This window comes from Boleophthalmus pectinirostris, unplaced genomic scaffold (assembly GCF_026225935.1).
Source record: "Boleophthalmus pectinirostris isolate CB_2022bp ecotype Guang Dong unplaced genomic scaffold, ASM2622593v1 HiC_scaffold_19, whole genome shotgun sequence".
Lineage (NCBI taxonomy): Eukaryota > Metazoa > Chordata > Actinopteri > Gobiiformes > Gobiidae > Boleophthalmus > Boleophthalmus pectinirostris.
The window spans coordinates 27,214,631-27,229,009 of NW_026571140.1; the positions used below are offsets into that span (position 1 = coordinate 27,214,631).

General features: G+C 36.2%; 1 protein-coding gene across 2 annotated transcripts in view; it reads left to right on the forward strand.

Annotated features, from left to right (window-relative positions):
• The window catches only part of ly75 (lymphocyte antigen 75), a 30,227-nt gene that overhangs the window by 3,472 nt on the left and 12,376 nt on the right, over positions 1 to 14,379 (forward strand). For both annotated transcript variants that reach the window (XM_055154439.1, XM_055154440.1), the window contains exons 4-25: positions 385 to 546; positions 1,047 to 1,166; positions 2,931 to 3,071; positions 4,237 to 4,437; positions 5,352 to 5,512; positions 5,626 to 5,733; positions 6,591 to 6,679; positions 7,339 to 7,502; positions 7,969 to 8,168; positions 8,921 to 9,063; positions 9,448 to 9,526; positions 9,611 to 9,682; positions 10,749 to 10,872; positions 10,996 to 11,031; positions 11,425 to 11,594; positions 11,818 to 11,891; positions 11,964 to 12,040; positions 12,501 to 12,634; positions 12,721 to 12,829; positions 13,253 to 13,413; positions 13,484 to 13,613; positions 14,144 to 14,364. In XM_055154439.1, coding sequence (XP_055010414.1) covers positions 385 to 546; positions 1,047 to 1,166; positions 2,931 to 3,071; positions 4,237 to 4,437; positions 5,352 to 5,512; positions 5,626 to 5,733; positions 6,591 to 6,679; positions 7,339 to 7,502; positions 7,969 to 8,168; positions 8,921 to 9,063; positions 9,448 to 9,526; positions 9,611 to 9,682; positions 10,749 to 10,872; positions 10,996 to 11,031; positions 11,425 to 11,594; positions 11,818 to 11,891; positions 11,964 to 12,040; positions 12,501 to 12,634; positions 12,721 to 12,829; positions 13,253 to 13,413; positions 13,484 to 13,613; positions 14,144 to 14,364 — 2,876 coding nt within the window. The remainder of the gene's footprint in view (positions 1 to 384; positions 547 to 1,046; positions 1,167 to 2,930; positions 3,072 to 4,236; positions 4,438 to 5,351; positions 5,513 to 5,625; positions 5,734 to 6,590; positions 6,680 to 7,338; positions 7,503 to 7,968; positions 8,169 to 8,920; positions 9,064 to 9,447; positions 9,527 to 9,610; positions 9,683 to 10,748; positions 10,873 to 10,995; positions 11,032 to 11,424; positions 11,595 to 11,817; positions 11,892 to 11,963; positions 12,041 to 12,500; positions 12,635 to 12,720; positions 12,830 to 13,252; positions 13,414 to 13,483; positions 13,614 to 14,143; positions 14,365 to 14,379) is intronic.

Here is a 14,379-nt window from a genome sequence, read left to right on the forward strand (position 1 = left end):
ATTTAGAATGTTTTATTTTTAAGTTCTTCACCTCAAATGCATAGTTTTGTTGCTGTAATTTGACAAAGTCTTACTATTTTTGTTCTTCATAATCAATAAAGTATCTATCTATCTATCTATCTATCTATCTGGTTTAATACAACTAAGGGCATTTAAAAATTAGAAAGTAGTATTATTATTAAGCAAGCCCTCCATATAAATCCCAATATATTTATTTCAAATTTGGATATTATTGTTACATTCATAATACATATTTATTTAGTTGTTTTTATGCAGATTTTTTGTACAAAATATAACATGAATGAAAGAGCAAAACTAAAAAGGATCACACAAATAAATCATGCAGAAAATGCATGAATTAATAATAGAATCTTTGATCCACAGAGGAGGGCTGCCAGACACTGTTTGAGGGTCCAGAAGAGAGCTCTTGTTATGAGTTTGTCCCGTCTGCTGCTGTGACCTGGCAACAAGCTCTGGACTCATGCCGCAGTCAGGGAGGAGACCTGTTCAGCATCACCAAACCAGGGGATCTACACTCCAAAACCCGTGAGAGTCTCATATGTCCATGTATTTTATTGCACTGATTAGTTCATTTGGTTTGATGTAAACTGTTTACATTATATTTATGCTATTGTATTAAAAGTTTTTTTTAAAGTAATGAGTTAAATTAGTACAGTTAAATGAACCCTTTCCATTTTTAAATCTTAAATCTTTTAACTTGGTACAGTAGAAACATGTCGAAACTTGTTTTAGTTTTAATTTCCCACTGATGTAGGTCGAAGGGAAATTTCTGTGAGTATTCATCAGCCAGTATGTTTCATTGAGGCATTGTCTGTATTTGTTTTCTCAAGAAATCTTTCTAATTTTTTAGGGAACTTCCAAGACATTAACTAAAATGTGTTGTGTCATTACAACTATAACTTGAACAATGTACCTTATATTAATATTAATATAATATTATTGCATATATGCATATGTTTTGCCTAAGCACCTTCTGTGATACAGATTATTGATGTCTTCTTGATAATGGTTCTGTTCTGGTGCAGTTTTGAATGGGCTCGGCAGGATGCCTGAACGCATATGGATCGGCCTCCATCAGCTGGACCCATCTCAGGGCTGGCAGTGGTCTGACGGCTCTCCTCTGTCCCACATCCACTGGGAGACAGGTGATTCCTGATCTGACTATATTATTTAGTCAAAACTATTAGCAAAATGTATGCTTGAAAATAACAGTTGCTTGCCCATTTAAAGCCATAATATGTAACCAAAAATATATGAAAATAAAAGCATGTTTTGTTTTTTTTCCATTACGAATCTTTTTATTGCAATGAAGGCTTGCATTTCCACAAACCCGCCTTGGCATAAAAAGGTGGTTCCCGTTTATCATGTGAATTGTAGTGTGAGATAAAGGTAATTGTGGAGAAAGCATGATTCTCTCTCTGTGCTTTTGCACAACTATAAATTGCATCGGCTGCTTTCTCACCAAACTGACATCCTCTTTCAATGTGCTGCTGCTGCTGCTGCAACAGTTTCTGCAATAGTTGTTGTTGAGGACTTGAGTTGTGCAAATGTTTCAGACACAGAGACCACAGTGTAGAGTCTCTGCTGGTGCCTTTCATTTGGCACAGTGGGGATTTGTTGGCGTTGCAGAATAATGCATTAAGTGACATAAATCCTTGATGGATTTGATAGCTGTGAACTGTCCAAAAGTGGATATGTTTACTATTTAGCACTATAGTTATTACATGTTTTGAGACAGTTTTAGTTTTGTTTAGCCATTATTAGGATTGTAAAAAATCAATACCCAGATATCTATCAATACTGAAACTACGTAGACAATCACATCCATCCATTTTCGTCCGCTTATCCGGGGCCGGGTCGCGGGGGCAGCAGTCTAAGCAGGGACTCCCAGACTTCCTTCACCCCAGACACGTCCTCCAGCTCCTCCGGGAGGACCCCGAGGCGTTCCCAGGCCAGCCAAGAGACATAGTCCCTCCAGCGTGTCCTGGGTCCCGGGGACAATCACATGCATAGGACAAAATTCCCAAATAGTCTTAGAATGGCCTAGATTCATATCAGAACTAAAGACACATGATAGGAACTACCACAACATATTGTCTAAAAAAAAAAAAATTTAAAAAGTATTCTAATTCTTCTTAGTTTCTCATGTAGGACAGAGCAGCTTGTAAAAGCCAAGCTTACTGTCCAATATCCACCTCACCAATCCCACTTTTTAAAGCTCACTCTTTTTCAAACAAGGATTTGCTCCTGTATAAGTTTCCACACTGACTGACTTACCAAGGTGAGCCTCTTTTATGGATCCAAAATATCTAGACCGTAAGCTATTCTATATCAGATCGTAATAATGACTCAAACACAGTCAAGTCTTTGTTCATTCCTGATAAAAAACTGGTTTGAACCTTGTTGAGACCTGGTTTTGTTTCATTTTGTGATGTATTAGTATTTTTTATTTTATTATTTTTTTGCTGGAGAGTCACACATTTGTCTCTATGGACTTTTTTTTTCTTTGCCTTGAATGTATTGTATGGCATTTAAGTTTTATGCAACAACAAAAAACATTCTTATCTGACCTGTAACTTGCCTGGTGGCATCATGGTGTTTTTTGTTTAATTTTATACTGTAGAATATTCCACCAACAGAAAAGTTAGTGCAGCCATTTATGGTCAGGAGTTATTGAATCTGAAGTTTAGATTTAGTTTGGTTGAACACCAGTTTCTGAGTTGGTGTTTTGTGTGAAAATGTTTTACAGTCTGTGGTTAGCATCTTGAATATCAGTATTTTAAAGCAGGTCTCATCAATAAGCTTTGTAAACTTGCATATTGAATAACTGGGAAGGATTTGGAAGTGTTTCACAGATGGCTGGATGATTCATTTTTGTGTTGTTGTTCTTGCATGTGTGATTTTGACAGGGATGCCGCCTGCCTTTACAATCCTTGACTCAGACTGTGGGGTCCTGAACAGCCAACAAAGATACGAAGTTGAATCATGTGACGCTAGACTGCCTTATATCTGCAAGAAGCCCTTTAATGCCTCTAAAACTGCACCAGAGGGTTAGTTTGTTTGCTTTTTTTTATTCTTGTCCAATGGCTGTGGAGGGTGGAGTCTAATATGCACATAGGAATACTCAAGTGTTCAAATAAAAAATGCATGAATTGGAAACTAGCCAGCACAGTGTATGCGCTATTCATCCTGCTATCATCTTGTAACAAAATTAATAGTATTTATTTATTTAAAATAGAAAAAATAGATCTATCTCGGGATGTTGGGGTTTACAGTATGGTAAAATGCAATAAATTCAATTACTTAGCAATTTTTTACACAAATATAACAAATTTATTTTCTATTTAGGCGCATCACAATAAGTGCTATTACTGACTTATTGTTCAATTTATGAAACCCGGAACAATATATTTTGGGGCTCAGTTTGTATCTTATGTATATCTTTTTTGAAAAAAATTGAGATATTTGGGGTATTTTTGTTGTAATACAATAACATTTGAGCTGTAAACAGCTGAATAAGTGACTATGTGCCTAATTATTCACCTGTATTTTGCAGGTTACTGATTCTGTCTATATAAAAATGGTTTAATGGAATTATTGTGTCAGGGATAGTCCTAGGTATCATTAAGAAGTTGCTGATACAATTCATACCTTGATACACAGGCCACAATATGTATCTCGATACAGTGAGCTTTAGATTCAGTATGATCCGATACAATATATTTCAGATCGATTTGATACGATTCAATTAAAAATAATGCCTAAATCATGGCTCTTAAACTAAAAGTCTTTGTTAAACCACTTCTTGTGCAAAGTGAAAATGAAACGCACCCATTTTAATCATCAAAACAGTAAATGTGTCAAATGTGCTGTCTAAATGAGTTTCTTTTTCTAAACAAGCAACAAAACTGTAACGCTGTAAGCTAGTAATTTAATACAGTCTACCAAAAATGGACAACTTTACTCTTGGCGATATAGGGAAGCAGCAGCCCTGTATCATCACATTAAATTATATGATATATTAATATTTTGATCCCCTAGTCAGGGCATGAAGTAGTTTCAGTATTATCGTTTATCACAGCACACATATGTTTCTGTACCAAAATTTTGACTATTGTATTTTTTTCAGAACTTAAATTTTGACAAAACTGATTGCATGTTTTAGTTTGTGTTGCCATTTAAAGACAACATTAAGTATCTCCTCTGTTTTTACAGTGCCCCTGGTCTATAACGAAACATCGTGTCCAGATGGGTGGGTTCCCTGGAGCGGCTGGTGTTACAAACTGGTGAAGGACACTCCTAAGAGTTTCACTGAGGCCTTGATACATTGTAACAACACAGAGGGAGGAGCCTCTCTGGCCACTTTCCACTCCATCGACAGCAAAGAGATGATCAGCACCAAATTTCATAGTAGTGGTTAGTGTTCAGTCATGTTTATTTGCTTTTATTTGTTTCTGCTTTATGGCCTCTTCTGACTAAATCCATAAATCTGCTCTTTGACTTCCTCTGGACCTCCTGTCATCTCTCCTTTGTAGATGTCCAGATCATCTTCCCAATCCTCTCTTGTCTCATCATCTTCAACTCTGCTTCCTTGCTCTCCATACAGATTGCATGCTCTTCTTTGGATGTGACATCAGCATCAGTTTTCTCAATTTGCTTTGTTAGCTCCCAACTCTCAGAATAATACAATAAGTCTGTCTACACTTTGACTGTGAAAAATCCTACTTTAATAGCCCATATTAAACAATTTTCTGATGTATGCTATAATGTTTATTTTCCCATTACAAACATACCTAGAGTTATGTTTTGTTATATTTACACATCTTTAGCACACAAACCCATCATATTTAGGCTGTGTTCTTCACTCAAACAGAAGACATACTGTTTCACCTTGTGATTTCCTGTGGTAATACAGGAAGGGCTCTACTGCGTTTTTAAAGTGCAATAAATTATATAATTCACTTTCCACACTTTGTGGTGCTAAGATACCTGCCTATGGAGCCACAGTTGCCTTGGTGCAGACTGACAATATGCACAGTGGTATCTGACGTCTGCCAATAATTGACTATGTTCGAAATCTGATTATAACCTGATTTCTGGACCGTTAAGATTACTTACATGACATATAAATCTGATGTGAGCTATCAAAGGCACCACGATAAGAAAGAAATAAAATGATTCAATCATTTAAATAATTGTATAACTTAAAAAAATATATATTAATTTGAATTTGAGTGTGCATGTAACTGCAGCCAGTCCCTCACACACAACACTCACAACAATGCAGATGAAAAACTGCTAACCTGCTTGTCTTGTTTTTTCTCAATTAGATCAATCACAAATAAACGTATGGATCGGCCTTATTAGCAGTGGCACAAGCCCTGTTGTTTTTAAGTGGCTGAACCAGGACCCAATCACCTTCACATATTGGGACAAAAACCAGCCCACCCAGCCCGCTCAGGACATCAGCTGCATCTACTATTCTGGAAAAGTACGTGTCTGTATAAGTTTGATCACATATGTGGCGTCAAGGTCACAGTAATTTCCTGAAAATGTGAGATTTTATTGGGTGCAATAATTCAAACTTGTTCCCGTTTTCCACAGACTCTTAAATGGAGGCTTGGTGACTGCAATGAGAAGTTACCATTTATGTGTCAGAAGAAAGGAAAGGTTAACAACTTGGCTGAACAAGACGAGTGCCCATTCAAAGATGTAAGTAATAAGTCAGGGTATTACCCTACAATGCCTAAATGACCTGAGCTTTTTGTAAAGGTCCAGTATTATGCAAAATTTACTCTTATGAGCTTTTAGCCATGTTATAATATTGTTACCTCATCAAAAACATACCTGGAGTTGTGTTTTGTTTCATTCACACATGTTTGAGTAACTCTTTATTATTAGTCTGTCTACATTTCCAAAGCTCAAAATGCTTTATTCCATCTTATGATGTCATGAAGCAGTAGTTTTCAAGTTAATACCTACTTTTTACCTTCAGCCAAGTAGAGATTAGCTGTTTTAGGGCTGAACTTATACAAATGACTCTAGTAATGGTGTATGACGTGCAAGTGTAAAGAAGAGAACTTGACAATATATAATGTGTTGTATTAAAGTAGATTTTTGTTTCCAAGTTAATCTTGACTGACCGAGGAAATGGCATTAAAACATAGATCAGAAAATAAGAGAGTAACTTCTTCAGTTCTGCAGTTGTGGGTTCTACAGTTCCATCTATACTTAGCCTTGAGAAAATATTTATTCCAGTAATAATAACAACTTAGTTTTATAGCAATGATGTAAGATTAGTTAAATGTCACGTTACATACATTAACAAAAGAAGTATATACTGACCATAACCAATAATTTCTACCTTACTAAGCTTTAGCAAAGGAGAAATTAAATTCTGTCAACTAGAAAAAAGTTTGTTTGTTCAAGCTTTGTTTATTTCAATGGGCCATCAAATGTGAAGGCCATATGCTGAGATACAATTACACTTAAGTGCATATCCATACAAAATATTCTCTTTGTGTTAAAGTTTTACTGAAATTAATTTTTTTTTTTTCAAAACATTGCAGGGATGGAGGAGACATGGCAATTCTTGTTATCGTCTTGACGCCAAACAAGTGCCCTTTGAAAATCACTGCAACTTTACCATAAGAAACAGGTATGATGAATGAATTTAAATTTGAGATTTTTTTGGTCAGCAATGTTGAACAATTATTCCAGTGAACATGATGTCTTTGGCTTGAATCAGAAAGATAGAAAAGCATAAGACATCCCACTTTAGACCCAAATCACCAGGCCTTTAGTGTCCATGTCATTATGAGTTGATTATTACAGTCAACTAACACTATCTGATTGGAGCCATAATTGAAAATCACTCTCTAAATTTGATTAATTACTCTTACCATATAAAATAAGTAATTACAGTTGTAGTTTTTGCTTACTGTTTTTATTTCATATACATTACAGTTGAATAATAATTTTACTATAATATGTATTTATTAAAGGTCCTGTACTACACAAAATTTACTCTTGTGAGCTTTAAGCCATGTTATAACGTTATCGCATCAAAAACATATCTGGAGCACTTCCTGTATTACCACATGACATCACAAGGTAGAATATTCAGGTTTTGTGCGAATGAAACAAAACACAACTCCAGATGTTTGTGGTGAGGCAACAACATTATAACATAGATCAGAAACTAGTGTAATATGGGCCCTTCAAATAATTGTGTCATAACTGATCTTGTACAGCACTTTGGGGCAGTGAGTGTTTGTGAGTTATAAATAAACCTGACCTCGACTTTGTCTGTTACAGCTTCGAACAGGACTTTGTCAGCCGTCTATTGGCAGAGCAGATTAGTTTAGAGAATCAGTTTTTCTGGATTGCTCTAAACGATGTCAACAACAGTGGGGAGTATCAGTGGATGACCCCGGGCAACCCTGAGGTCACGTACACCAACTGGGCACCAAATGAACCAGGTACAGATGTGAAACTATACTTTGCAGTGACATCATCCTGGTGGTGCTTTACCTGTATCGCTCATGGTGGAATATTTAGGAGTTACCGTGGTGACACAATGCACACATTAGCAAATACACCCAGGAAAAAAGATTGTCTGAAAACTCAAGAGAAAACACAAACTGGATTTTGGAGTTTGATTGTCAACAAAACATGTGAGAGTGACTAACTAAAAAACTGTTGGTTAATGCTAGCGAGCTTGTGACTGCAATTTTATGTGTGAGTGTTTCACAGCACATATCAGCTCTCCACTTGTAGTTCCAGCTAATCCAGTTCTCTTTGTTAAAATAAAGCACAGATTAAGCAGTAATAAATCCTCAAACAGAGCAGAGCTTGCAGTTAGCATCACACCCCCAGGGAATCTTGATGACATTAGCTGCGAAGTATCAATATTCATCTGTAGATTCAAACATGGTTGTGTTTTAGGTGCAGATGGAGGCTGTGTGGTGATGTCAACAGGAAAACCTCTGGGCAGTTGGAGGGTGAAGGATTGTGCCTTTTTCAAAGCAGGCACCATTTGTAGAAGAGACCTGGGTCCTGCCCCTGAGCCAGAGCCAGAGCCAGATGACAGCGCCCAGTGTCCCAGCGGCTGGACATCAAAACCAAATATTAGAAACTGCTACAAGGTGTGGTAGAGCTGCTGTTACATCTGCTATTGATGCTGGGGATGTCCTACATGTATCTCTGTGGTGGAATGTTAGACTTAGAGAAACTTTATTGATCCACAAGGGAAATTATTTGTTAATTATTAATTACCATGGTGATGCAATGTGCACATTAGAAAACACTGCTAAAAACTTTGTCTGAAACACAAGAGAAATTTTCAGGAGCCTGTGATGTGTGACGAATATGAGCATTTATGGTCCAGTTTAGGTGTTAAGTTTTCAGGTGCAATTTTTGGCTAATGAAAGCTTGTTTGTCACTATAATGTTATGAGAGGGACTTGTTTAACAGCAGAAATCATCTCGCTCATTCTTGTCATATTGTGTTAAAATAAATCTCAGATTAAAGTCTAACAAGCTTCAGATACAGCAGTGCTTACAGTTAGCATCACCCCACCAGGGAATGTTGATGACATCGACTGCAAAGTATCAGTTACTACTGCTATTTAGTGATGATCGATATATGCCAAAATGTAATATCATAATTATTTTTTACTTTATATTCCCCCCATCAGTCATTCAGAGCTTTACAGAGGTTGGTAAATAATCTCACCAAAATAAATAACATATCGTCACAGGAATCAGATCACAGGCTCACATCTACATAAATAAAAATGTAATTCAAAGATATAACCATATAATATAAATAATGAGCTACATTTACAGTTCAGATCTTTAAATCTGACATAAAAAATCCCCCATCCTCTCTTCCCCAGGTGTTTCATGAGGAAAGGTTGAGCCAGAAGCGCTCGTGGGCCGAGGCGGAGAACTTCTGTCAGGCTCTGGGGGCAAACCTGGCCAGCTTCGCTCATCTGGCTGAGATGAGAGCCCTGCACAGCATCATGAGGGAGACCATTAGGTGAGTTTAATGTAAAAAGGGAGTTATTCTCACATGATTATAGTTTTAATAAAATCGTGACTTAGGAAATCATGATGTGAATTTTTTTGTTTGTTATATTGTCCCTTGACAACTTGTACATGCTTCTATACAGACTTAAACTTAGACAATCTTCAGTGATCCACAAGAGAAATTATTTGGACACAGCAGCTCACACGTCACAATATAATATAATAACAAAGAGGAAAAAAAATATAAATGGTAATAACAAAAATTATAGAAATAAAAGAATACAAATATATCTCTCAGCTGTATATAAGAGGTCGTAAGGAGAAAACAGTGAAACAAACATTAAGATAAAAAAAATACATGATCTACATTATCTTAAACTTTATTTTATTTCAGTGACAACCGATTCTTCTGGGTTGGGTTGAACAGGAGGAATCCAGCTACTCGCTCGTGGCAGTGGAGCAATGGTCGTCCAGTGAGTGAGCCGTGTGGCTACACATACATATGTAAAACTAAACTAAGAGTAAATATTTTGTTTGTGTTTTGTTTGTGTTTTCAGGTGTCCCTTGATATTTTACATCAAGATTTCCATGTGAATGATCCTTACAGCCGCGACTGCACTGCCTTTAAGGTTTGTATAAGACCTTTTTTTTTTTTTTAAATGCTTGGGTTTTTTTTAATAGCTTTTCAAGTCTGGAGATATTATTTAAGTATTTAATACTGCTCCTATTATTCAGGATATAATGTAGAAATATGTCATGTATTATAGAATGTGTTAACTTAAAATCACAAATGAAGGGCAATTTTTCACACTTACTGAATTAAAATGTGTTATGTTAGTTTGCTTTGGACCCCTGCTCTTCTTATTATCATTATAGATAGTTGTTGCTTTTTTTTGACTGTTGTGAACAAGCTGTTTGAATCTGGACTCTGCTTAGAGAGAGAGAGACACAGACGCAGAGAAGGAGAGACAGAGTATTCAAGTTTTGCTGCAGCAACCTTTACCCTGCGCTTCTCAGTCGCATCTGTGTCTCATTTAAAGGTTTCAGTGCAGTTTAACAGGAGGACTGGTCAGGTGGGATCAGCAGATCTGTGTCAAGGCAGTTTGAGGAGAGGAAGAGCCAAAAGTGTCTCTCCTCTGTGTCCTGCAGCATAGATGTTTGTGGTAGTCATGAGTCAAGCAGCTGAAACATTTGGTGTAGTGAGTCTGTTTTATATTTTTGACGAAGAGCTGTAACACATCTAATAGTTACAGCAGCTTGATAATGAGACATATTTAAATTCATTCTTGATTTTTATTATTAAATTTTTTCCCCCAATTTTGATATTTTACATGGCAACATACAACAACAAAAAGAAAACTCCCACACCCCACCCCTTTCTCCACACTTTACAAAACTACACACACACGCACGCACTCACACACACACACACACACACACACAAAACCCTGGGAAAACAAACATACATTTTCACTCAAGTCCAATCTTGTTAAATTAATAAAAAGCTGTCCATATGTGCTCAAAGTCTCACTGTTTCTGATTTACATATTTTGACCATGTATGCGATATCTACATGGATATTGTGGCTTGTGTGACAACTATACAATACTAACAAATATTATATAATAATACTAACACAGCAAAATTAATGTATACATCCCTTGTGTTTAATAGATATGATCTCTTTCTGTTTAGACAATGAAAAGCAACTTGAAACACTTGTTTGTGTTTTTGCTTCACGACGTCAAACCCATACCTTTCTATGTGACACCATTTCACTGTGATGCCAAGTTGGAGTGGGTCTGCCAAATACCCCGAGGTGAGAGGAGGAAAAATTGGAGCACGGTTCTGGCAGATTTACATTATATGGCTCACAACATGCTGATAAAAGTGCAAAATACATCTATTCAGTTTACTAATGTAATTATACTTATTCTTTCAGGAAAGACGCTAAAGACACCAGAGTGGTACAATCCAGGTAATATTATTATAATATTGTTTATAATTTTACATGTGCAATGTATAATGTGGAGATGTTTTAGATTTGCCTGGAATATTCTATAGTATCACATTAAACTTATCTTTCTTGCATTTACTCAATCATCGTGTTGTATGACTGAAATAATCCCTTGAAAAAAAAAAAACACATCATAGATCTAACCTGTAATTTGGCCTGGTGGCAAAACTTGCTTGTCTACATGGAGATAGATAAGTTAAATGCCATACAAAGAAACATGCAGGGCACTCCTTCAAAAAAGTTTTATAGGGTACCTTTGCTATTTGCCCAAATTATGTTATTTATTTTTTGTTTTAACTACAGATTTAAGTTTGAACTTCTAACATGTGAAATTATTATCATTCTGATTTGTAGAGGGCCACCATGAGACATCCATCTTCATTGATAAAGATGAGTTCTGGTTTGTGACGGAGCCTCGTTTGACTTTTGAAGAGGCAAAGCTTTACTGTAAAGAGAAAAACAGTACTCTGGCCTCACCCCCGAGCTTCACCGCCGCTCGGCAAATCCACCAAAAACTGCACGAAGTGAGTAATCTCCCTGACTACTCAGCCAAAATATCACTGCAAAAAACCCCAGTAATTTTAGTAATTTCCTCTTTCAACTTTAGTTTCAATGTTATTTATACAATGCAGTGGCAAAAATTTCCTTTTTTCAAATCAACTCTTTTTATTCAACGATACTGTATTTTCTTGCAACTGTTTAAGCCAATAATTTATTTTGTATTTGGGATTTGCATGTTTGGTACAGGATTTACTTGGACAACCTACACGACAAAAGTGGTGGATTGATATGCAAGATCCACATCATCTCTACCCTATGACGTAAGTGTTTGCATTAGTAATGAATACTTTTACATATTTGATTTGCTGCTAAATGCAATGTACGCATTACAGATACTCTGGGCTGTTCTTCTATAATTCTCGTTTCCTGGGGAGATGTTCAAGTATCAATGGTGAAAACGTATTTCCAGGTGCGTAATGCAAAAAAACTACAAAACCTCTAGACTTATCAGCTAAAACTTTATGTTTAACACACAAACCCTGCATATTTAGGCACCTTGTGATGTCATGTGGTAATACAGGAAGTGCTCCACTGTGTTTTTAAACTCCATACACCTTCACGAGAATAATTTGAATAATCTCAGCCCTGGAACTGCAAATCTCTACTGAAGTAAATGTAAATGGTACTTGTTAACATGAAAGCTACCACTACATGGCATCACAAAGTGGAACAGAGCATTTTGAGTTTTGGAGATGTAGACAGACTAATAAAGGATTACTCAAATATGTGTGAATGAAACAGAACACAAGTCCAGATATGTTTTTGAGGAGGTAATAGTATTATAATATATCTTAAAGCTCACAACGCTCAGATTTGTGTAATATAGGATGTTTAAATGGCATTCACTAATTGCAATTGAATCTTTTCAGAATACGACGTGTCCTGCAGAACACGGCTGCCTTTTGTATGTCAGAAAGTGAACGTAACATCAGTGGAAAAAAACCCATACAAGCCACAGCCTTTGGGACTGCCCTGTGAAAACTCTCTGTCCTTCAGGAACAAGGTCTGACCCTGGAAAACACATTTTTGATACTAAACTCCCAGCTGTTAAAATATCAAAACTATTTTATGTTGTTTTTGTTGTTTTAGTGTTACATAGAAATGAAGAACCCCAAACCCAGATCTTTTAAGTCTGCTGTTGAAGAGTGCCAATCTGTGAGAGGAACTATGCTCACTATAACAGATCAAGTAGAACAAGGTAACTTTAAAGGCAGATTTGGAGAGCATTTTCTTGATAACCGAATAGCTAAATTTTGAAAATACCAGTTAAAATGTGATAACAATGGCCTCACAAGTATTCAGTCTGTGATGTAGGAATTTAATGTTTTTTTTCAATGCTTATACTTATTGCTTATTTTTTTATTTATTAATTAACCTGTGAATAATATATACGAATTAGTTATACATTGATCACTAAAAATATTTCCAGATTTGTTGCCATTGAAACAAAAGCATTAGTTATCACCCCTTTGTCTAATGCATTTACTGAATTGACACTGATATTGATAAAGTTGCTGTAAAATTGGTTTGCAAAGTTTTTATATTTTATTATTATTATTATTATTATTATTATTATTTTTAGTACTAAAAAAAAAAGTTTATTATTTATTTTTGTCTCTAGACTTCATCACCAGCATCTTGGCCACGAGAACAGACATGAACTTCACATGGCTTGGTTTGAGGCTTCGTCCAAATCAACAGAAATGGGTGGATGACTCTTCAGTGTCCTTTGTCAACTTTAACCCTTTGCTTCACGGCATGGTCAAGCCCATAACAATCAATGTAAGTGCTTTTTTCAGACCTGAATGAATCCTCTCAGAACACTCAAGTCTAATTTGAAAATTTGTTGTAGCAATTTGACGCCGAGAGCATGGATCTATGTGCCTTTATGTACAATAATCCACACTCTGACCTGATGGGATCCTGGGACTTCACTTCCTGTGGAGACTCTCAACCACTGGCCTACTGCCAACACTATGCAGGTAACACAGCACTACCACACCATGTATAGATTGCTAGATTATGGGCTCGCTTCCTCCCTTATCTGTATTCAGATCTGTACTCTAAAATAAGAAAATTTAATAATTAGGAGAACATTATGTTACATTTGGTCCACGTCTGTTTCACATGCGTTGTCATTTTACTGAGCTAATAACAATATTGACAGAAAATAACTCCCTCACTGTAACAGAAAATAAATAATAAGAATTGTTTTTACATGTAAATATTTTAAGACTTGGTCAGGCTTTACAACATAAATATGGAGTATGGAGTTTAAAAACACATTGGAACACTTCCTGTATTACCACATGACATCACAAGGTGGACCAGAGTGTTTTCTGTTTCAGAGAAAAACTCATCCTAAATATGCAGGATTTGTGTAAATGAAACAACATTATAACATAGATCAAAAAATGTCATAATATAGGATCTTTAAAGTACATTCAAATGTATCCATGTACCAATATAAACATTGAAAGTAATAAATATAATTATTTTATTTTCCTCTCAGACAAAATGGAAGAGCCACAGGTCCCGTCCAAATCCTTTAACATTGGGAACCACACAGTTTTGCTTCTTCTCCAAAATCTGACCTGGTTTGAAGCTCTGGAAAAGTGCAATGAGAACGAGATGGAGCTGGCGAGTATTTCAGATGCTATCCTTCAGTCCAGCCTCGTGGTGCATGTGAACAGGGCCCGTACACCCATGTGGATCGGCCTATTTAGTGAAGACGTAAGTGCAAGTCTA